A 24,997-nucleotide genomic window follows, 5' to 3' on the forward strand; every position below is an offset into this window, starting at 1 on the left:
CAGTGATGCATTCTTGTAGTGTTCAGGTATTTTCCAGAGTGCATAGCTGAAGCGCATCTCACGTTCTATTTCTTCAGTCGCCCAAAGTCAAGCTGCTTATTTCGATTCGCAAAGACAGCTGCTGGATGTGCCTGTTAGCTTGTGCTTGAAACTACTCACCCACTTGCAGCGCCTCAAGTTTTGCTTCATAGTGCTTTACTACTTTTCATGGGGGACACCTGGAACATGGAAATGTTAGATGTGCAGGATCATCTAGCCCAAGAAGGAACCACACAATTAAGATGGGATGTTAAACATACCTTAATTACTTGAGCTTCTCATCTTTCTTCTTTGTTGTTCTTGCTTCTAGTGCTAAAATTAAGTAGAGAAGGCAGTCCACCTGTGATTTCTGTGATTAGCTGAGATTGGGCAGCTTGGTTTTTTAGGGGAGAGGCTAAAACGTATAGACTTATGTCCATAAGGACTCTCCTATTTATATTCACAGCATCACAGGTGGGACATCACCTTTCAAGGGCCTTCTATTGCCCTCCAATCAAGAGCTCAAGTCCAATTTGGACTTATTCATTAGCAGCTATTGATTAGCTATGATATTTTCTAAATGTTGACATCATCGCTGACATGATCAACCCAACAGGAAACACATAGAACAGGGCAGTTCCATAGGAGTTTGAAATCAATTTCGGCCACTCCAAACGATCAATTTTCCTAGAATCCTAAGGGATGTGGGCGCGACGATGAGATCGTTCACCATGAGACCATGCTTGAACACAGGCCACGCAGCACGCAGGTGACGTGCCCGGCCGCCTGCGCTGCCGTCGTCCCTGGCGGCTCCCCGTGCCTGTGCTCGTCCCCGGGGGACCTCGTCATCTTCGCCTGCTCTCCACGGACATTGTATGAGACACACCTGACACGCCAGGTGAGCGGCGACGGCGGCGGCGCGGGCCGGGTCTCGGGCTCTCGGCGGCATTGCCCTCGCGAGCATCACCTCGTTGTTTGGTGGCAGATGAGTGGGCCTCCTGGGCTCCTCGCGCGCTCTCGACAAGCACGATGCGCCACACTGTGTCGTAGAGCGCGTCCAAGTGATATGCAGCAGGACGGAAAAACGGAGAAATTGCTGCGCCGGTGGACGATAAATGAAATACCGTCTCCCCCCAGACCAAAAGAGATTGGCAAATTCAGATGGCTAAAGATGTGCAGAAATCACGAGAAAAATCACGTGAGCAGAGGGGAAAGCTAGTCAGCATCACAAGAAAATTCGGACTCCGACACGGTCGGTGCAGGGAGAAAGAAAATGGAGAAATTTCTGAATGGGGGTGGTCGCTGGTCGGCCCCATCCCCATTCACCTCGGCCCGCCGCGCCGCGCCACGGGACGGGCGCAACCGGAGCGCGCGGCGTCTTCATGGCGCGCGCACGATCTGTGCAGCGCCTGCGCCTTTCTCCTTCCTCAGCTCGCGTGCGGCGCGGCCGTTTCGCTGTTCGTCAAAATCCGCTGTGCATCGAGCTGTCCAGGACGCGCTTCAGGCATGATCAGAAGAACAGTTCGTCACCTATCTGCCAGTCGTGACCTGCACCTGCACGGGCAGCACGGCTGTAGAGCCGAGCAGCGCCCCCCGCGTGCGAAGCTCTGGACTCACGTACGTACGGCCGACCGGCGGGGCACCAGCAGGCAGCCAGGCTCTCGCGTTTGTAGAGGTTTCCTTTGCGGCTTTGCGCGCTCTTCCTGCCGGCAGCTTGGTCCAGATGCATGTGGGGCTTTGCCAGCCTGCTGCTTTGCTTGAGCAGCCGAACACGGTGTATAGACTGAAGCAAAGAAAGAGAACTAGGTCTATGCTACACGTTCAATTAGACTTTCGAGCTCTTATTGCCGCTGCTTTTTTAATTTAGAGGAATTACGGCAGGCAAATTGCTGAACTGCACATGTGTTAAAATGCTGAGCGTTTGCATACAAATTCTGTTGTGTTCATGTTACCCACACTACTGTCATGTACTGCCTTTTCTTTCAGAGTGTGGTAGCTACATTCAAATGAAAGACCTTAAATACTGAAAAGGGGTGTTTTGCATTGAGGCGTCGACACAACTTTCTCACTTCTCATGATTCTTTTTTTTTTAGACTGACAGGCGCAACACGCCCTGCCTCATTTCATCCATTAGACAAAACAAAACAAAGGGGTGTCTTGTGTAGCAGTTTCATCAAGAAAAAGCAGCAAAACCTAGCGAAAGAGACAGCACCTACAGACACTGGAACAACACCAGGCAGCTAGAGCAGACAGAGCACAAAGGTACAGCCGAAGCTAGAAACAGAAAAAGAAAACAGAACAAGGAGTCTGGAAATTGAATGGGATGACGAATCACTAGCACTGCCTTGGAGATGAGGATCGGAGTGAAACCATCGAAATTCAACAATGAAGTTGTCATGGTCTCATGGACGACCCAATGTGATCGGAATGAACTCATATTCTACCTGCATAGTGAAAACTATGAATTTAGAAAATCTAAAACAACTGATTGAGTATTTCACGAAAAGCCGATAAGGAATTCCATTAATAACCGGCATTTAGAATAGATGGAGTAGTTTGTAAGAGTTAGTCTTTTATTAAAAAAACTGTGTCTAAGAGTTGTTCGTCGGTGTGTCATCAAATGTGTAGGGAAAAAATAGTGTATAATAGCACCAGTAGGCAAGTGTAATATTTGACATTCCTAATAATGAAGATGACCTTTCCAATGATGAAGATGTATAGAACGCCATGTAAAAAAATATTTCGAAATCACGGAGCAGCGTGTAAATACCTAGACTAGTCTTAATGCACAGTTTTATTGTACGGTTACCATGACTGTAAATTTAGTAACCGAGCCGGATAGATGTCATGAGAATGAAACTCCTCCCAAATCCTTATAAAACTTCCTCTTATCTCTTGTAATGATGTTATCATGTCAGCAAAATTATTGATATGGTATAACGTTTAACTTGTAAAACTTCCATAATGATGTAACCATGAGGTGGGATTATGGATAGATGTTGGTATTAAACTGCTACTGAGACTGGCACCGCATGAAATTGTTAATAGAAAAACCTCGGGCCAAACTCTGAAAAAAAACGATAAAATTATGAATTGGCGAGTGATAACGGTAGTTCACAAGAGAGGCCACGAACCTGCTGTTCAAAATGTTTGTCCCTCGCTCACTCGTCTCCCTTTCTTGGCCTTGTTTGGTTTTGTAGCACTAGTGAATAGTAACAACTTTGACTGTTAATTACGGTGTCAAACAAAGTCAGTTTACAAAACCAACTTCAGAACCCCCGCGCTAGTGACCCTGAAGAATCTAACGAGGCCTTTGACCGCGCGATTAGAGGATGGTTACTGTAACATCACTGTAGCTAATCATCGATTAATTACCGTCATTAGATTCGTCGCGAAAAGTTACACCCATCCCTAAAAAAGTTTTGCAAATTGACTTCATTTAGTGCTTCATGCATGCGAGATTCTTTTTTCGGAAAGTGTGCGTGCTAGTTTTGTTGCCGATCCAAACAAGGCCCTTCTCACCGGCTCATCGCCTAGTCGCACACTGCCGCCGCATAGCCCCGCCCCTACCTCCCCAAACGGGCAAACCCTAAACCCACGATCCCCTCTGTTCGATCTTCCCATAATCCCACCTCGCCGGGCGCCAGCAGTGTTGGCCCAAAAACCAGGAGAGTCGACCCAACGGGCACACACCCGGAGGAAGTCTTGCTACACCCCAAAAGCTAGCCCAAGAGGTGAGAGACTCCCCCCACTTTTATGTTGGTTCAACTCTCCCCCCACAACCAATGTGAGACTAATCCCAACAATCTCCCCCGTCACACATTGGTGCCCCTTAGCACTGACCGGGCCCACACCACAGTCCACCAGAGACCGGCTCCACACACGAGCACATATGGGCCTCACACTCGCGGTCCACCACTGACCGGCTCGACACACGAGCACACACGGGCCTCACACCCACGGGTCCACTGGGCTTCGGGCCTACACCACCCGAGTGTGCACGGGCACAGGAGATTATGGACCCAGCTCTGATACCAATTGTTGGCCCAAAAACCAGGAGAGTCGACCCAACGGGCACACACCCGGAGGAAGTCTTGCTACACCCCAAAAGCTAGCCCAAGAGGTGAGAGACTCCCCCACTTTTATGTTGGTTCAACTCTCCCCCCACAACCAATGTGGGACTAATCCCAACAATATTGTTGGCCCTACGGATCGCTGCTGCGCCGCTTGCCTCGCACTCTCGCGCTCACTCTTGCTGGCAGACCAAGGAAGAAGATGAAGAGTAATTTCAGCGACGAACGCCCCCGGCGAGCGACCTCGCCCGTATGTTGGCCGTTTATTCCATCTCGACTCGGCAAGCATTACACAGGGATGGGTGGTGGCTCTTATAGCCGCTGTGGGTCTCTGATCCGTGCCCGGCGCTCTCGCCATGACCACACGACGCACGCTCGTGCCCAACGGCCTTCCGCTGCGCCCGCCACCACATCAACGATCCACGACCGCGTCTACACACACGTGCTAGCCCTTCCTCCCGCATCGCCCGCACCAGCCCGAGCCACCTCGTGCTCGCTGGCCGCGACGCACCCACACACATGGCGCTTCCACTGGGCTGCACACAACTCACGCACACACGCATGCACACCGTGCCCCGTCATGCATGCAGGCACGACGCACACAGGCGCGCACGCACATCGCCACGACCCGCCATGTCTAGCCTAGCTCCAACAATCTCCCCCCTAGGCTTGACATGGTTGCTTCGTCTTCACTGGAATCTCGCCGGCGTCTGCGAGCATCTCCGCCATTCGCCATGATCTGCACAATCCGGCCTCCGCGCGACGTCCACGCGCTCCCGTGCGTCCCGGCCTCTCCTTGTGCACCGAATTGGCTCCAGCTCGCCTTCACCGACACCGTACGACCAGCTCCCGCCGCACGATCACCGGCGTGATCATCCGCTGACCCGGGCCGGTGCACCGTCGCACTCACCTTGCGCAGCTCCTGCACGCTCCACGCTGACCAGCACCTGTGCCCTCCGTGCGCACTCGCCATGCCCGCCACGCTGCACACGCACGCACGCTGTGGCCACGGCATCACGCACGCCCGTGCACTCAACGCACACCGCGCTCACGGCGCGAACAAACCCACACACGCACAACCCACACACGCACAACGCGCACACACCGCGCTCAAACGCACGTCTAACATCGACGATCACTCCCCCCAATCGCGACGTAGCGTCGTCCGCTCCCCGTCGCGACCACCGGCGTCGCTGCGCCGTCACTGGAGCTCCGCCTTCTCCGCCGTGGCTGCCGCGTCGCCCGTCGCCGTCGCGTGCCACGGTCTCCTTCGTCCTTGGCGACACACACCGAGGGTTATCTCCACCGTCTTCTTCCTCGGCGACACACGCCGAACTTCGTCTTCTCCACCAGCGACTCCCTCAGCAACACACGCTGAGCCTCTCCGCCAGCGACTTCTTCGCCATGGCCGCGCTCACGTGCTGCGTCGTGCCCAAGCGACACGCTCGCCCACACGACCCGCACACACGCCCAAACGGCCGGCGACCTTCCTGCTTCTCCTCCGGCGACACACGCCGCCACGCGCATCCAACAGGATCGACACACGATCCACTGCCGCAGCGCCTCCATCGGTGATCACGCACGGGCCAACACACGGCCGAGCGAACTAGCCGCACCGTCATCACTCGACGCCGTCACGCCGCCGGCCACCACCAGCGCGCCTCCGACAACCTCGGCTTTGATACCAATTGTTGGCCCTCCGGATCGCTGCTGCGCCGCTTGCCTCGCACTCTCGCGCTCACTCTTGTTGGCAGACCAAGGAAGAAGATGAAGAGTAATTTCAGCGACGAACGCCCCGGCGAGCGACCTCGCCCGTATGTTGGCCGTTTATTCCATCTCGACTCGGCAAGCATTACACAGGGATGGGTGGTGGCTCTTATAGCCGCTGTGGGTCTCTGATCCGCGCCCGGCGCTCTCGCCATGACCACACGACGTGGTCTCTGATCCGCGTCCGGCGCTCTCGCCATGACCACACGACGCACGCTCGTGCCCAACGGCCTTCCGCTGCGCCCGCCACCACATCAACGATCCACGACCGCGTCTACACACACGTGCTAGCCCTTCCTCCCGCATCGCCCGCACCAGCCCGAGCCACCTCGTGCTCGCTGGCCGCGACACACCCACGCACATGGCGCTTCCACTGGGCTGCACACAACTCACGCACACACGCATGCACACCGTGCCCCGTCATGCATGCAGGCACGACGCACACAGGCGCGCACGCACATCGCCACGACCCGCCATGTCTAGCCTAGCTCCAACAGGCAGCCGATTCGCCGCCGCCATGGCCTTGCCGGCGCCGCCGATACCCGACCCCCAGGCGCTGGGGTCGCTCCCGACCCTCACAGATGAGCTCTTCGAGGAGATCTTCCTCCGCCTACCCACCGCGGCCGACGTGGCCCGCGCCTCCGCTGCCTGCGCCTCCTTCCGTCGGATCATCACCGCCCGCTCCTTCCTCCGCCGCTTCCGCGCCATCCACCCGCCGCCACTGCTGGGCTTCGCCGCCTACGAGGGATTTCACCCCGCGCAGCCGCCCCACCCCTCCGCGCCGCTTGCTCGCGCCTTCGCCGACGCCGCCGACTTCTCCTACTCCTTCGTGCCCCCAGGGAGGTGGCCCACGCCCTGGCGTCCCCGCGACGTTCTCCAGGGCCGCGTCCTCCTGGAGTGCACCCCCGATTGCGACCCCGGGTTTGAATACTACGCCACCGTCTTGCTGAGGGATCTCGACCTCGCGGTGTGTGACCCCTTATCCCGGCGATACAGCCTGCTTCCTCGCATACCCAAAACACTAAGGGGTCAGCACAAGCACCTCATTGATTTCGGTCTTTTCTTCGCTCCTACCGGTGAAGATGAGGACGAGACATCATTCAGAGTGGTATGTGTGGCGTGTAACAAAACTATGGTGGTTGTGTTTGAATTTACCTCCATCACTGGACAATGGCACATCCCTGCCTATCTCAGCTGTAGTTCACTGGGCACTGTCATGCCCGACAGCCGGTACAGCTGCTCCTGTCATGATCATGAGCAGGGTCGCTTCTACTGGATGGTGCCTTGGAGGAACAAATTGCTTGTGCTTGATGTGTTCAGTATGGAGATATCTATTGTCAACAACAATCTGGCTAACTACCGTGTGCATGACAGCGGGAAGCCTCTCATTGTACTGGGTAGAGATAGAACCCCTGAGGTGTTTTTTCTTGCTGATTGCTTTGGGGATGGCCCAACCGACATAATTCGCATCACAAAGGAAAATGGCAGTGCATCTTCAGATGCCTGGCAATTCGAAAATGTGATAATGTGATATCATTGCCAACCCAGTATAACTATTTCACCTTGGGCGCGGCTGAGGGATTCTTATTCCTTCATGGCGCTCTGCAAGATCAGAACTCAGATTATTCGTTGGGTTAGTCGTCGGAGGACTCTTTGGACAACTCAGCGCACTTGTCGGCAGAAGCTCCAGATGTTGAATATTTGTCACTTGATGTCAAGACTTCTGAACGTAAGAAGGTCTGTGTGATGAAGCGGTGCTTCCACACTGTCTTTTCATACTTTGGCTACCCACCACCATTGGCAAAACCAACTATATAAACTGGTAAGCTTCGTCATACTCTACTGTGCCTATTATATGTTCTGTAAAAACTGTGATTCTCTCATGTTAAGTAGTTTCTTTTCTGATGCTGATGTGGTTGACTATGGTTCCAATTTATGTAGAGGGAGCAAGTAAATTATATAGGTCCTGTTTTTCACCGCTGTTTGGCTATCTGCCTGTGATATACTTTCTCGGTTATCAGATGGTTAGTTATTACTGTTCCATGCATTCTATAAAGCATGGTATATTAGATAAGTTGCTGCCTTTGTTGCTGTCGTGTTTAAATGTTTTCGTCTGTGCCATCTGTTTAAGGCATCTGGGAAATGAAAGAAAGCAATTTGTGATAGGATAGGCATTTGTCCATCTAGAGTTTTGGGACATTCATAATTCTTGAGAACTTAGTAGAGAAAAAAATTTGTATATATGATTTATTTATGCAGAAAGTGTTTGATAAGAACATTTGTTAAACTTGTCATAGTATGTTTGTTTTGGATCCTTAGCTGGACTATTTATCCATGTAAAACACAGAAGTATTGCAATTCCTCTCATTTTATTATCTCTCTTCTTGTTAGAAAAATTTGAAACATAGGGTATCTGTTCATAGGGCACAATTTAGTTCCCTTAAGTAATGTTGTCTTCCCTTTGTTCCTGAAAAGTCAATGTATTTCTTTTTCACAAATGGTCTAAATTAAACGACTCATTCAGTTTATGTACATGCTTGTTGAAACAACTTCTCTAATAGCTGGGTATAGTGGAGGGTAATAGTTTTTATTTATCCGATTGTCCTTTGATACATCTACAAGCAAGCCCCTACAAGTAACAGTTTTTATTAATTTGATTGGTTGTTCATACATCTACGAGCAAACCCCTAAAATGTACTGTTATATTGGACTGGACAAGGTTGTCATATTCTGCCATATTATCTAAGCAGATCTTTAGTTGTAGCATATTTTCTTTTTTGAGGGAAAGACAGTTGGGGATCTAGTTGTAGCATCTTGTACGGGCTTTTTACTGATTGTTTTTAACTTTTTTTGATGCACACCTTTTTTTAATGGATCATGTTGAACAATGTCATCTTTTTTCATTTAGTTTTTCTACTAGAAAGAGTTCTTGTTGAACTTAATTGTGCAGACTATGCAGTATGCACATGTTTGTTCAACGAGCTGATAATCTGAAGTTTGAGTTCAGAGTTGTATCAGAAGCTAATGTATGCTTATTCATGCTCATATTCTGTCTGCTAGACTGCTACCAGTTGCTGTTGCTACTTATACATGGTCTATGACAGACCCAAATCGTGCCAAACTCATGGCAGTTCTTGAGATGGTACTTATATTCGATACTAATCTCTGTTCCATTTGGATCAGCTGTAGAAATCCGTTCCTAGTTTATCAAGTTTCATGTTGTGTACGATTAAGTAATTCAATCCGTTCAAGGGACCGGGCACTCATGTTACTTTTTTGTTGAAGCTTATGGTGATTTAGTGATGCATATTTTAGAAATATAGAGACAGATATTCTGTTTACGAACCTCTTTTCCACTTGACTTGGGTATATTTGGTGTATTCATGAGGGGATTGCTTAATTCAAATCAATCTTGAATTCAGTCTGAGTTTAGCATTCCAGCCTGTTTCAACTTACATAGTAATTTGAAGCTTGATAACAGTGTTTGAGGGCTTCCGATGCCTTTATTAATTGTCGACATGATTTTAGTGATTTTGGCTTTGACGCCTTTAGTTCTTGTTCACACCCTGTCTTTTTTTTTCCTCCCCGTTTTCTGGAGTTAATGAACCTTTTAAACCATATCTTTTCTAAACAAAAATTGTTCTTATTGTGGAACTGTGGAAGTAAAGATTCACGTCGCATGTACAGTCACCGCTTCTCAGTTCTATCTAGATTCATCTGCAGGGACTAATATGCTTGCTTTTGGGGCATCGGTATGACCACTCATCTGATGTATGCAGGGAGAAATGGAGGATGGTCATGATGGGGCGGCACTTCATGATGGGACCTAGTAATTTTAGTTAATTTAGTACTGCTCGTCAAAAACTTGTTATAGTTTACTTATGTCTGCATGACTAATGCGATAATGCGAAGCATGGCTTCCTGTCAAGTGCAATCGGTTTGAACACTAAACGTGTATGCTTTGTGGTTCTGTTGACCTGTAATGTTATGGTTACTTTTTGATGGAATTCTGTTTTGAGTTTGAAATGCTGTGTCCCCGCACGTGCCGCACACCCACTACCCAAGGTGTACTATCTAGCACTGGCGGACTCATTTTTAAGTGTATCGTGCGCGCCCTCCCGGCCCGGCCCGGCCCGGCCCAACTGTGTCGAGCTCGAAACAACTAGGCCCAAGGCGAAAATCGCGGCCCCGCGAGCGGACGGCAGCCATCCAGCCCCGTCCGTCCGATCTGGACCCTTGACCGCTCTCAGCTCGCATCTCACACACGAAAAAGCCTCGGAATTTCGTTGAGATTAGAAATCGGGCTACACTTTTGGTTCCTTGCGTAATCGTATCGCCCTCGATTTGCTGCTGCAGCTGCTGGCTGCCTGGGGCTATACTACTAGAGAGAGACGCCTCCCCTTCCCTTCCCTTCCCTTCGATTGCACTTCTCCCCCTCCCCCAACCCAAACCCATCACCACCAATTCGTTCGGCCCCCCGTGTCGCCTGCCCGCACTGGCCACGACCAAACCCTAGGCGCCGCCGCCCCCAGGTACGCCTCGCCTCCCCGCCGGCGGGATTCCCCCGCCGCGCCGCCGCCCGCTGCGCGGAGCGATTCGCGCTAGGGTTTGTGGCTTTCCGCGATTTTGTTCGTTTGTTCGTTCCAGGTGATTTAGCCTTTTTTTCTGTTGTCGGGTGGGTGGGTGTGATTGGATCAGGGCTGCTCGCTGGGAGAAGAAGAAGGAGGAGATCGGAGGAGATAGTCACAGGGATTTATGTCCCAGCGAGGGGACAGGGGCGAGGGGCACAGGAGACCCGGCCGGTCCAGCAGCTTCGGCGGCCACCGCGGAGGCGGAGTCGGCGGCGCGGGCAAGGGCGGCGGGGGCTCCTCGGGCCAGCCTCCCCTCTCATCTAACCGCAGGTAAACTCCGGCCCACTCTGATTGCCCTCTCACCGTTGATTCGATCTCGTTTGGGAAGGTAGGGTTTTGATGGGACTTTGGATCTCGATTGCAGCTTCAGAAAGTCGGGCAATGGCCATGGCGGGCACCAGAGGGTGGTGAGCCAGCCTGATACCACCGGCTTCCAGCCCGCTCCGGCGCCAGTTCCCCACCAGACACCTGCGCGCCCTCCAGTCGCACCTCAGAATGCAGCGGCACATTTTCCCGTCCCTGCGCCACGGCCACAGCACCATGGTGAGACTGACTCCCTGGTCTGGTACCTTTTGTTGCGATTGGAATGGTGCAAAACGTGACCTGATCCTTTGGTTGATTGCATGTGTTCTTTTTGAGTTGCCAGATCCACAACTATCGTCGTCATCACCTGCCGAGAAGCCGGCTAATGCACCATTGCCAAAAGCTACCCATGCTGCCCCCAGGGCACCACCTAAGAGCTCTAATCCCCCTGTTCCTCAGGGAGCCTCGAAAGGTTTGCCTTTTTCCCCCCTAATAAAATGTTATGTGCCATTATATATATTGCATATGCATATGCATGGTAACCATCCATGGTGGTTTTGGGCATCTTCACCTTCGTTGTTCCACCCTGTTTTAGTTACATATATACCATGATGCATGGGTAGCTGTCTTATTTTTCTTATTGTTTTGCTTCTTTTCAGGAGAATCATCCAAGGGATTTAACTTTCAGTTTGGTAGTATAAATATGAATGGACTACCGGTATGATTTTGTTACCCTTTTTCTTCTGCAGCTCTGAAAGCTTACAAAATTTAAGTTTCTACCTGCATCTAATTTAAATAATTTTTTGTATAGCAATTTCCTGCTAGGACAAGCTCAGCTCCTCCAAATTTGGATGAACAAAAGCGTAATCAGGTATCTTGTCCTTTCCTTGGGACGTTGTTTATCTTGTCCATTCCTTGGGACGTTGTTTATGTTGTCCTTTCCTTGCAACATTTTTTAATTTATCAGTCTGTTGTAACTAGTATCTGTCAGTTTAGTGCTTGTTTTGCTGGACTGCTGGAACTTGCTACAATGTTACATCCTTATGATTAATTTGCCTTGATTGACACACAGCCAGTTCCTTTTGCTTGTGTTGTTGATACTGATTTGATAGGCATTCTGAATCAATCAGTATCTAAATGATTCTATTTTATTTGTATAACCTGTTCAGGCACTTCTTGAGGAACTTAAGGATACACCTCCTGGTCCGATGCAATCGGCTCCTAAACAGCAGCCATCACAGCAGCAGCTGCACCAGCAGAAGCAGCAGCAACAGCCACAGCAGTTGTTGCAGCAGGCACAACAGGTTCCACAACAGCAGCAACCAAGAAAGGATGCTGTTGGTTCCAGCCAACCATCCTCCGTCAACCCTCATGTTTCCCAATTGAAAAGAGATGTGCATGCTTCTCCATCTGTCCCCAATGTTACATCTCTTAGGCCTACTGTTCAACCGATGCCTGGGGTGCAAATGTCGATCCCCTTTCACCATCAGCCAGCACCAGTTCCGTTGCAGTTTGGTGGTCACGGTCCACAACTGCAGCCACAAGTTGTACCCAGCTCATTACAAATGTCAATGGGATTGACAGGCAGTAATGCACCGCAAATCCCGCAGCAGCTATATGCCCCAAGTATCCAGCACCATCAATTGCAACAGCAAGCAATGATGCATCAAGGTCAGGGTATGAGTTATGTTACTTCAGTTGGTCATCAGTTCCCACCTCAATTGGGTAACATTCCTATGAACATACCCCCACAATATCCTCAGCAACAGCCAAATAAGTTTGTTACCCCTCGGAAGACTACTGTAAAAATTACTCATCCAGACACTCATGAAGAGTTGAAGCTTGATAAGAGGATGGACTCTTCTGGGCAGAGGGCTGCCCCTAATTTGACACCACAATCTCAGTCCCAGCCAGTTGGTGGCTATGCTCCTCATATTGGCTTCTTTCATCAGCCGTCGAATTCCTACAATCAGTCTGGGATTTATTACCCTCCTACAACTGGTGTGAGCCAGATTCCTACTGGATCCTCGGGTCCTAGGTTTAATTATCCTGTCACTCAGTCTGGGCAAGCGATTACATATATAAGTCCATCTGCAGGGCCTCCAGTATCTGGGCAGTCCCAAATGCCAATTAAACCGCACCCTGGTGGGTTGCAGGCTGAAAAATCTGGGACTTCCATAGTCACGATAACTGCGCCACCAGGTAAATCTGATGCCCCTAAGCTAAGACCTGCTGAGGATGCTCCAGTAAGTCGGCAGAAGGATAATGAAGTTGTTTCTGGGATCACAGTTTCTAATAAATCAGCCCATGAGAAGGAGACTAAAGCTCCATTAGTCTCAGAGAAGAATCCCACTGTGGTAAGCCTGTTGCCAACTGAAGGTGCAAAACCACCAACTTCAGTGACTGCTAATTCAGCCTTACCTTTATCTGGAGCTGACGGGAAGAGCAAAGAATCAGTTCAAAGGAGTGGGTCATTTAAGGATAATAAGAAAATTGTTGTTAAAAAGGATGCCAGAAATTCATCTGAACCACATGTATGTTGTCCGCTTCTTTCTAGCACACTATCTTTGTTTGCTTCATTTTTTTGTTTTTTTTTCACATGCGTGCTTGTTGTCTTTGTGCAGTCAGCTTCATCCACTGAAGAGGGTAGTGTTGATCACCAGGAAACTAAGAACCTGAACAAAGAGCTGGATTTAAACAGCTCTTCATCAGGGACAGCAGCTCTTCTGCCTGAAAGTAGGGCTGGTACAGCTGAAGCTGACAGCATACCAGTAAATGGTAAGCTCTTTATATCTTCAGAACAGTATGGTGCTGCTCTTAGATTTTCTAACTCATTTGCTTTGGCAGATGCTGATATTCCTGGGACAGATAGGGGCTCTGCTACACCAACTTCTGAGGGTACCAGTGAGCCTCAGAGAGCAGAAAGTGTTGCTGTTTCTGCTGCTGAAAGTGAGGAAAGCAAGGGAATTCTCAAAATGACCACAGATGCTAGCAAGGATAATATTTCTTGTGATGCCACTGAACGTGAAACACCTAAAGTATGTGCAGTGGACGTGACTGAACAGGCATCAGCAGTGACTTCTAATACTGATAATTCAGATGCAGCACCTCACGAAACTGACCAGGAACAGTTACCGAAAGAGTCAACACTATCACCTGAGGGACAAGGTATGATGAGTTCCTCATCCAAGAATTCTGAAGCCTCATCGCATATTCTTGATGGCAGTGCTGTGGCTGTGACAACTTCCGAAACTTCAGAGCCTACTGTTCAAGGTGCCATTGATGACAACTCAGGTATTAGTCTGGAAACAGGCCTGGCTGTTTCTAATGTTACTCAAATTTCATCAGAGGGACAACAGAAATCTGAAAGTATGTCAAGTGATCAATCAAGTGCTGCTACCATAGGTTCTGTTCGACCAGTATCAAGGGAAAAGCCTAATGTTGAGATCACTAGGACAAAATCCGCAGCTGCGAAGAAGAAGAAGAGAAAGGAAATGCTTTCTAAAGCTGATGCCGCTGGGACTTCAGATCTTTATAATGCATACAAGGGACCAGAAGAGAAGTCTGAAATTATTAGCACTGCAGATGGAGCGGATAGTTCTTCAACAGTTGATACAACTCCTGTGCTGCCTGATGAGCAAGAAATGGAGGTCAGTTCATCTGCAGATGATTCGAAGAAAAAAGTTGAGCCCGATGATTGGGAAGATGCCGCAGACATGTCTACTCCAAAGCTGCAATCTGATTCTGTAAATCAGGCTGGCACCACAAAAGTATCGGAGGCAGATACAACTGAAGCTAATGGCAGGAAGAAATACTCGCGGGACTTCCTGTTGACTTTGTCACAACACTATACCGGTCTTCCTGTTGGATTTCAGATGAATGAAGCTGTCAATGCAATAATGAATAATTTAGCAGGAAAGTCCTATGTTGTTGATCGTGAGCCTCACCCGAGTCCTGGAAGGGGTTCCGACCGGCCAACTTCTCGTGGTGACCGTCGTGGTGCTGCCATGGCTGATGACAGGTGGACTAAAGGAGTTCCTCTCAGTCCTGGTCGTGACATGGACCTAGCAAATGGACCATCAATTATCAATTATCGTGGTGGCACAGGTGGTAATCATGGTGTTTTGAGGAATCCACGTGGTCAACCAGGTGGTGGACTTCTTCTAGGACCCATGCATTCTGTTGGACCCCAAGTATCTCGCAGCGGCTCTGATGCTGATAGATGGCAGCAGAAAGGTCTGATGCCTTCTCCTGTCACACCCATGCAAGCGATGCATAAAGCAGAGAGAAAGTATGTTGTTGGCAAAGTTTCTGATGAGGAACAGGCTAAGCAGAGGCAGTTGAAAGCCATTCTTAACAAGCTGACTCCGCAAAACTTTGAAAAGCTTTTTGAACAAGTCAAGGAAGTCAATATCGACAGTGTAGCAACTCTTACAGGGGTCATTTCACAGATATTTGACAAAGCTTTCCAAGTATCTCGCAGCGGCTCTGATGCTGATAGATGGCAGCAGAAAGGTCTGATGCCTTCTCCTGTCACACCCATGCAAGCGATGCATAAAGCAGAGAGAAAGTATGTTGTTGGCAAAGTTTCTGATGAGGAACAGGCTAAGCGAGGCAGTTGAAAGCCATTCTTAACAAGCTGACTCCGCAAAACTTTGAAAAGCTTTTTGAACAAGTCAAGGAAGTCAATATCGACAGTGTAGCAACTCTTACAGGGGTCATTTCACAGATATTTGACAAAGCTTTGATGGAACCAACTTTCTGTGAAATGTATGCTAATTTTTGCTTCCATTTGGCTGGTGCCTTGCCAGATTTTAGTGAAGACAATGAAAAGATTACATTTAAGAGACTGCTTTTGAACAAATGCCAAGAGGAGTTTGAGAGAGGTAAAGAGAAGAAGCTGAAGCTGATAAAACAGAGGAAGGTGATTAAACAGACCAAAGAAGAGGGGAAAAGAGAATCCGTGCTCGAAGGCGCATGTTGGGAAACATTAGGTTGATTGGAGAATTGTACAAAAAGAGGATGTTGACGGAACGGATTATGCATGAGTGCATTAAAAAATTGTTTGGAAATTATGAAGATCCTGATGAAGAGAACATTGAAGCACTATGCAAATTGATGAGTACAATTGGAGAGATGATAGATCATGTAAAGGCGAAGGAGCACATGGATGTCTATTTTGATATAATGCAGAAGATGTCAACAAGTCAGAAGTTGTCTTCTCGTGTGCGGTTTATGTTGAGAGATTCAATTGACCTGCGGAAAAATAAATGGCAACAGAGGCGTAAAGTTGAAGGTCCCAAGAAGATTGAGGAAGTTCACAGGGATGCAGCTCAAGAAAGACATGCTCAATCAAGTAGGCTTGGACGTGGTCCAGCTGTTAGTTCCGTCCCAAGAAGAGGAGCACCTCCAATGGATTATGGCCCCCGTGGCTCATCTGCATTAGCATCGCCAAGTTCCCAACAAGGGAGCATTCGAGGAATGCCTCCACATTCGCGTGGATTTGGTTCACAAGACATCCGGTTTGAGGAAAAGCATCAGTTTGACAGTAGAACTGTTCCTCTTCCTCAGCGTGCAATCAAGGATGACGCCATCACTCTTGGCCCACAAGGCGGCCTTGCTAGGGGTATGTCTATAAGAGGGCAACCACCGGCATCAAATGCTGAACTTCCTTCTGTTGTTGACCACAGAAGGATAGTTTCTGGTTCTAATGGTTATAATTCTCTGGCTGATCGAACCTCTGGTAGAACGCCAGCTTCGAGTCAATCTGCTGGGCCTTCACAAAGGCCTGCCAGCCAGGAAGGCCGTTCAGGAAATAAATCATATTCTGAGGATGATTTGCGAGAAAAATCTATTTCGGCCATCAGGGAATATTACAGGTAATATGTTTTAAATGTTTACAGTTAACTTTGTATTCCTTCTATTTGCATCAAATATGAATTTATGTACTATGCACTTGACCATTGATAAATAGGCACCTGTTGCTTAAAATATGGTGTTTCAGTAACTTCTTATTTTTTTAATGTTTATTTATTAGCTTTTGTTTTGGTTTACTGCATATTTCTCTGCTCTATACACTTTGCAAAGAGTTGATTTGCTTATTTTTCTGAGATGAAGGGGCATGTGATCGTAACATATTGGAGTTCACATATTTAGAAACAGAAGTGATGAAACATGTTATCATTTCCAGAGAATTTTACCCCAATAGATATCTGGAAAGTTGCACTTTATTCATGAAATTTGTGGATTTATTGGGGGCTTTGTTTGTGCTATTTGTGTTATAAAGTATATTTTAGTTCTTTGCTAAATGCTTGGGTTCTTGTGTTATGTTATGACAAGATAGTTCTAGCACTGCAGTTGTCCTATTTTGTCTGCTAACAACTTATGTTTTGGCAGTGCAAAAGATGAAAAGGAAGTTGCCTTGTGTATTGAGGAGTTGAATGCTCCAAGTTTCTATCCTTCTGTTGTATCACTTTGGGTAAATGATTCCTTTGAGAGAAAAGACATGGAAAGAGAGTTGCTGGCTAAACTTTTTGTCAGCCTTTGCAGTGGTCGACATAATTTGTTGAGCAAACGGCAACTCACTGATGGGTAGGTGTCTCATATTTTCTCATCATCATTCTTTGTCCACATTGTACAAATTGTTGACTAAATTATTACATTTTTAGGCTTGCGTCTGTTCTTACCTCATTGGAAGATACTCTAAGTGATGCTCCAAGAGCCACTGAATACCTTGGGCGACTGCTTGCAAGGTTTGTGCAGGAAAACATATTGCCCTTGCAAGAGGTAGGTAAATTGATTCAAGAAGGTGGAGAAGAACCTGGGCATCTTGTACAAGATGGCATTGCAGCTGATATCCTTTGGGCAGTTTTGGATTCCATAAGATTAGAAAAGGGTGATTCATTCTTGAATGAGGTTAAGTCAAGTTCCAGTTTAAAGTTGGAGGATTTCAGACCACAACATCTTAAGCGATCAAAGTTGGACGCCTTTATGTAGGCTTTTAAGTAATTCTTACTAGGTAAGTCTGTTTTAGTCCAGGTGTTTTAGAGTATATCATATCTAGAGCTCTTTGATCTGAAAACTTTACCTTGATGTTGTAATGTATAACTCTTTGACGACAGATTACCAACTCAGGGTGCTGTCACGAAGCGGCTTACTTTCTGTGCCCACAAGTACCTGCTGGCCTTTTTTATGATGAACTGGAAAATATCCCTCTGATTCTGCTCCTACTTGCTACCTGATGTTCTATTTGAGGAGATTGAAGGTGATGGGTCGCCCATTTTTTCAGAGTTGGTGCTGGTTGTAAGTTATTGTTGCTGAAGGGTCATCGTGGATGTTATGGCTGAAGCCAGGTAGCTAGGCTCCCATAAGAGTATCAGGGAATATTTTTGTGATCACGGGGAGAAGTCTGCTAACCAATATTTGTTGGTAGTCGGGGGAACTGTAGGTTGAACTGATGCCTCCTGCAGGCTTCTGACCTTATTCCTTTGTGATCAGAATTGATGGTCGGTTAACTTAGCGGCATTTTCCTGATAGCCAATGTTTCTCGTGACTGCCCGAGTATGTTAATCTTGTTTAAATTTTGCTGTAATTTGCCATTTTTTTCTCTCGTTTCATTATTGTGGACCTGACGCCTCAGATACTCGTGTATGTATGGGTCTGTTAGGGCTGAGCAACGACATAGTCGACAACCATTTGACTGTCAGTTTCGAATGGATGATGATGCTACGCCATGTGGTATTGATTGACATCGATTTCGTATACTAGGGGTGGGTCAAGCCAGATTATCTGGCTGAGAGTTATTCTTGCTCTTATGCCGTTGCTCGTTCCACTAGGTCTCCGCAGGGTATTTGTTAACTTCCTTACATCTTGAAGTATCTTGTCATCATCATCATTAAATTAAAACTGCAGGGAACGCCTTCCAAAAAAAACTAAAACTATAGGGAACGCCTTTAAAAAAAACTGTTGGGAACGTGTTTTCAGTGCTTGGCCCCTGACATTATGCCCAGATGATCTGTCATTTGTACTAGTTAACAGATTCCATGCCAGATAGCCGATTCTTATGCTTATGCCACTGCTACATTGAAAGCCCTCTTTGTTGATCTGTAATTAGTATGTGGTTTTGTTACAGGGACCGAGAATTTAATTAGTACACTACAGTCGAGTTTCAGTAGCTCGCTGACACGTTTGGGCATTTGCTCCCCAACGTCACAATGCACTGTCCCGTACGTACGCTTTGGTAATTGTATTAGATTATCATGGCCCTAGTGTTCTCTTTATAACCTAATATGTTCTCCTTATATATTTTGAGCTTAAAATTATATAAGATTAAAGACTAACCCTTTTACAATCGGACCCTTAGATTATCATGGGAACTTGTTACTAAGGCCACGGATCATGAGATTGGGGGTCCGTGGATCTTTTGGGGGAATAACCTAACTGCTTAGCGTATCATCCAAGCTGTATTCTAAGACAACCATGGAACAAAACATCTGAGAGAAAATGGTATTTATTTTGTGAATTATTCGTTCTGATGAGGAAATTATTGCAGGGTCATTGGAAAATATGGCTGGTGGATTAGAATCTATTGATGGTCCTTGATTCAATACTAACACGTTGATCTTCCGCACATGTGGTTTCTTAGCTCGTGGGACAGGACTGTGGACTGCACAATAGGACTCGGGGATACTATATTCTAGCCTTCTAGGCAACCAGCATCGGCAACAGAACCTCATGGCTTAACGTGATCGCGGGAACCACGCGGGGGCCAGTCTCGAATTTGTATGTGCCAACGGCACTGGTAGCTACAATTATCCACCTGCTGTTTTTTTTTTTTTTGAGGTTAAGCCATTCGGCAAGCTTTATTGATTGGACATAATAGTTACATCGTTTACAAGTAAGTGTCGAATAGATGCTGGGGGGTCATATATAGCTATATGAAGCAGCGATAAAGCCTCCGGATGCATCTCTTATGACTGCACCAGTACTCCCATCTCCGGTGGTCTCTACAAACGATCCATCAACATTGATCATCAGGAACCCCTCCGCCGGCTTCTTCCATATATTGTTGATCACAGTCAAAGCTTTAGGAGCTAGAGCATAATTTGTTGTGATCGCCGCAATCGACATGGCTGCTCTTGGTGCAATCTGAATTTCTTCCCCATGAACCACTCGTCGTCTCTGCCACCAAATGTACCAGCAGCCCGTAATCAAAAGTTCAGACAAGCCAACATTATTAAAATCCGTTGCCAAGCCTCCTTGTCGAATTATTTCTTGAATCATTACTGATCCGGATCTGTCCACCAGCAATAATTTTTCAATTTGATCCCACATACCAAGAGAAAGCCAAACTTCCCTTGCTCGGCTACAAGAAAAGAGGGCATGTTTGATATCTTCTGCGTCTGACAAGCATCTTGGGCAGTTGACTCCATGGATGGGTATATGCTTGTTTGCTAATGTAACAAAGCATGGTAGACACCCGTGAAGAGCCTTCCATGCAAAGATTTTAATCTTACTTGGAATTGAGAGCTTCCACAGTTGGCGCCAGACAGGCCCGGTCCTGAGATTTCCAGGGCCCGGGGCGAAACTAAGCACCGGGGCCCTTCTATGTGAAATCATTGACTATTAGATCAACATATATAAAACCTCATCCTATAACCTCATCTGCTTGTTTCCTCTCTTTCTTTTCGCACCGCCAAATACGCACTACCTTATAACTTTTTTAAAAAATTAATTGAAAAATTGCTATCACAAATCTATCGATTTGCAAAAATATTACCGAAAACTAGGTAGAACTCTCAAATCCTAATATCATCTATCCTTCACCAACATCACTCGATTATTATTTATCAATTACCTACTACAATGAACCTGAAATATTGATTTGATTTCATTCATAAATTAAATATAAAATATCAATCTACTAATGGGTGCACTCGCAAAAAAAATCTACTGATGGGTGAGGAGGCCTGGTATTGACGTGCTGGTACCTGGTGCTGGCTTCTTGCTGGTCTGCTGCCTGCAGGAATCGGCACACTGGCAACGAGAAGCCACCGGAGAGAATTGGAGAATGGAGAGCGCAGATGCTGTTCTACGATTGGCCGTCGTCATATTTGTCAATTCAATCGCGCTGCCTGCACCAGGAGCCCAGGCCGCTTCTGACCTATCTCGTGACTCGCGTAGAGAGAGACGGATCAAGAAAACGCAACACGAATGGATAGTGATCACGGAGACGAGGCACGCGCGCTCTACGTATGCAGCAACATTACAGCGGGGCCCCATTGATTCGGGGGCCCTGGGCGGCCGCCCCGCTCGGCAACCCCCCCCCCCCCCCCCCCCCCCCCTGTCAGGGCCGGGCCTGGCGGCAGACTGAACTGGGACCTGTACCACCTGCAGTTGCCTTGTGATTCTGGTTTCCGAATTTATACTTTCATTGGGTATGATAGGCTGATTTTACCCAAAAAAAATACCATTCCGGTTGTCATGCCAAGCCACCATGTCCTCACGTCCATGGCCAATTTGGACAATTCTATGAACATCCACCGGCCAAAATATAGATTGAATCAGATTTACATCCCATCTTCCATCAACTGGGTTAATTAGCTCATCAACCTGCTGTTTGAAACTTTGAATAGCTGTTATGCTCCGGTTCGGAAGTCAGAACTTAATCTGTCCTACGGTCATAATATAATATATCCAGTCGTGAATAATGTAATTTTCCTCTGCTTAATAAGCTATCCTATAGTCCCGTATTATATTCGTTTCAAAAAAAATTATCATGTATTACTTATTACAGTGTGTTCTATACGACGTGTGTAAGGTAGTATAAAACTAAGATTGGCATGTACTGTGAGTAGTTTATGACAATACCGCATATTAACGTTTTGTGTTTATATGTTTCAATATCTGTATCCGGTATCCATAAAGATTTGGAATCTTTGTTATATTTTCCCAACGCAATGAACAGGATTATACAGGTATTTTATTTGAATGGCTGTCGGGTTCTCCATGTCACACTTTATGACCATAACCAAACATTTCTATATGTTAAAGCCCCGACGCTCCGCTAGCGGCTAGGCAGGACACGTCGGGTCAAAAAAAAAAATCGACCGTCCGATCGCGATCCGATGGCCACAGATGAAAGGGAATCTTGCTATTTCGGAGTACTAAATAAAATCTATTTACAAAACTTTTTGCATGGATGTGTTATAAATCACGAAACGAATCTAATGAACATACTTAATTCATGATTAACTCATAATTAGTGAACGGTTACTGTAGTACCACTGTTGCAAATCATAGATTAAGTAGACTCATTAGATTCGTCTCGCGATTTACAACATATCCGTGTAAAAAGTTTTGTAAATAGATTTTATTTAGTATTCCAAGCATGTGCTCAAATATTCGATGTGATGTTTTTGGGATAAAATTTTTGAATCTAATCACGCCCCTAATTCCTATATGTGAATGCCCCGAAGGTCGGCGCAATCGGCCGTCCGATCGCGATCCGATGGCTACGGATGAAAGAGAATCTTACTATTTCGGAGTACTACCTAAAATCTATTTACAAAAACTTTTGCACGGATGGGTTGAATCTTGCTATTTTGGAGTACTAAATAAAATCTATTTACAAAACCTTTTACACTGATGGGTTGTAAATCACGAGACGAATCTAATGAGTATATTTAATTTATGATTAACTCATAATTAGTGAACGGTTACTGTAGTATCACTGTTTCAAATCATAGATTAAGTATGCTCATTAGATTCGTCTCGCGATTTACAACCTATCTGTGTAAAAAGTTTTGTAAATAGATTTTATTTAGTATTCCATGCATGTTGTCGTGGCTCAAGGAGGAGGGCCACAGCCGGGTAGCGTAGTGCACCCGCCTAATCTCAGAGGGTGGTTACTCGAAGAAGTGCAAGCGATTTGACAGATCTACTATGAAGCAAAAACACAAGAACACATGAGGATTTAGAGTGGTTCGGGCCGCCAGAGCGAGTTCTATTGCTCTTGTGTCCGTGGATGAGTCTATCCTCTGCTTCTCCGTCTTTTTTCCTCTAGCAGGCGTCCCCCTTTTATAGCACAAGGAGGACGCGTACACAGGCGTTGGACCCCGACAGGTGGGCCCAACAAGGATGTATAGTTTGTCCGTGAAAAAGACATTAACAGCACTTCGTGAATCTCCTTCCGGATACGCTTTATCGCCCTGTAGACTCTCTGACCGAGGGGGATCTTCACCTGTCCCATCGGCGAGGCGCCCGTTGAGGCGGTGTAGGTTGCGGTGTTGACTGTTGGGTCTACCGCGTAGGCGTTATGATACTCCGTCGCCGAGCTGTCGTGTCTAACTGGCATTGCAGACTGACGCGCGTGGCGTGGGCGGCGCCAGATGCTGCACTGTGCGCCTTGGTAACGCGCGGTCAATAGTACAGCCTGGCAAAAGTCACCTCGGGCTCTGCTGTGGCAGAGCGCACTTATGTCTCCCGCATTGAATGCGGTAGATGGGCGAGTCTTCCCAGGGAAGTTTCGCGGCCGCGCGCGTGCCTGCGCTTGCGGACGCGTGGCGGCTCCGGACCCCCCAGGCGGGGTGTCTATTCCCTCCCCGCTGAGGGGTCCGGATAGTATGTGGGGGCCCTGATGGGTTGTAAATCACGAGACGAATCTAATGAGCATACTTACTTCATGATTAACTCATAATTAGTGAACGATTACTGTAGTATTGTCGTGGCTCTAGAAGGAGGGCCACAGCCGGGTGGCGTAGTGCACCCGCCTAGCCCCAAAGGGTGGTTACCCGGGGAAGTGCAAGCTATTCCTTGGATCTACTCATGGAGCAAGAACACAAGAATACTCGAGAATTTAGAGTGGTTCGGGCCGCCGGAGCGTAATACCCTACGTCCACTTAGAGTTGTATTGCTCTTGGATCTGTGGATGAATCTATCCTCCCCCACCGAGTCTCTCCTCGGACTTGAGTCCTTCTCTAACGGGCGTCTCCCTTTTATAGAGCAAGGAGGACGCGTACACAGGCGTTGGCCCCCGACAGGTGGGCCCAACAAGGATGTATACTAAACTAATGGTGCTACAGTGATGGAGAATCTCTTGTCGTATACGCTTCTCCGTCCTGTAGACTCTCTGACCGAGGGGGTCTTCTCCTTTCCCATCGATGAGGCGCCCGTTGAGCCAGTGTAGGTTGCGGCGTAGACTGTTGGGTCAACCGCGTAGCCGTTATGATACTCCGTCGCCGAGTTGTCGTGTCTAACTGGCGTAGCAGACTGACGCGCGTGGCGTAATTGGCGCCAGCGGCTGTACTGTGCAGCTTGGTAACGCGCGACCAACAGTACAGCCTGGCAAAAGTCTTCTCGGGCTCTGCTGCGGCAGAGCGCACTAAACGTCTCCCGCATTGAATGCGGTAGGTGGGCAAGTCTTCCAGAGGAAACTTGGCAGCCGCGCGCGTACCTGCGCCTGCGGACACGTGGCGGCTCCGGACCCCCCTAGGCGGGGTGTCTGTTTCCTCCCTGCGGAGGGGTCCGGATAGCATATGGGGTCCGGAGCCGGCAGGGGTCCGGGACTCCCTGGGAGGTCCGGGAGCCCCAGCTGTTTTGGCTGAAGGCTACCTCCTCCGGGATACGTGGCGTCACCTGACCCTCCCCAAGCGGGGAGCGGGTCCGGGGCCGCCCTGCCGGGAGAGCAGGGCTCAGGACCACAGGGGTCCGGCTGCTCGGCCGTCAGGGCGTAGTTAAGGATAACTACGAGGCTTTTGTCTAGACACAGCAAGAGGGGGTACCCCAGTCCTGGGGTACCGACAGTGGCCCCCGGGCCCACCTCGGGAGAGGTACGAACCCGTGGGTGGGGCCACCACCATGATGTGTTTCCACGCAACTTGGCTGTGTCGGTATGCTCATGTCGAGAGCGGGTGCTCCGAACCCCTTTAAGGCCGTAGCACTTGTTGCCAAGTTCAGGTACTAGAGTGCGCTCTCTGTAGAGTGGCGAAGGTGCAGGCTTAGGGTACGGAACCGAGCTATGCGGCTGCATGGAACTTGAACCGCCCAGGGAGCAAGCACTACTTTCCCGGACCTGGCTCTAGGCGACCGTGGTTGTTGACGATCCCATGAATTACGCCACCGGACCTTGCAGCAAGGTGTAGGAAACCAGGCCTTATACTAGAAGGGAGCCCGGGACCTCTTGGGACAGCAGTCTCGGATACTAGG

The 24,997-nt window shown here is 48.1% G+C and overlaps 1 protein-coding gene and 1 pseudogene across 2 annotated transcripts; both read left to right on the top strand.

The window, feature by feature from the left end:
* Positions 1-3,532: 3,532 nt before the first annotated feature.
* On the top strand, positions 3,533-7,676 carry LOC120695540. Its single transcript, XM_039978759.1, has 3 exons — positions 3,533-3,664; positions 6,356-7,386; positions 7,497-7,676. The coding sequence occupies exons 2-3, from the start codon at positions 6,376-6,378 to the stop codon at positions 7,674-7,676; spliced, it is 1,191 nt and encodes a 396-aa protein (XP_039834693.1). The 5' UTR covers positions 3,533-3,664; positions 6,356-6,375.
* Positions 7,677-10,187: 2,511 nt separating this feature from the next.
* Positions 10,188-18,408, top strand: LOC120691091 (annotated as a pseudogene). The gene is made up of 13 exons (XR_005682100.1): positions 10,188-10,390; positions 10,557-10,759; positions 10,854-11,032; positions 11,136-11,264; positions 11,452-11,510; positions 11,604-11,663; positions 11,962-13,326; positions 13,417-13,570; positions 13,640-15,128; positions 15,407-16,671; positions 17,189-17,383; positions 17,461-17,810; positions 17,914-18,408. The product of XR_005682100.1 is annotated as a eukaryotic translation initiation factor 4G-like (transcript).
* Positions 18,409-24,997: the final 6,589 nt, after the last annotated feature.

The sequence above is a fragment of the Panicum virgatum genome, chromosome 2K, assembly GCF_016808335.1.
Source record: "Panicum virgatum strain AP13 chromosome 2K, P.virgatum_v5, whole genome shotgun sequence".
Classification (NCBI taxonomy): Eukaryota; Viridiplantae; Streptophyta; class Magnoliopsida; order Poales; family Poaceae; genus Panicum; species Panicum virgatum.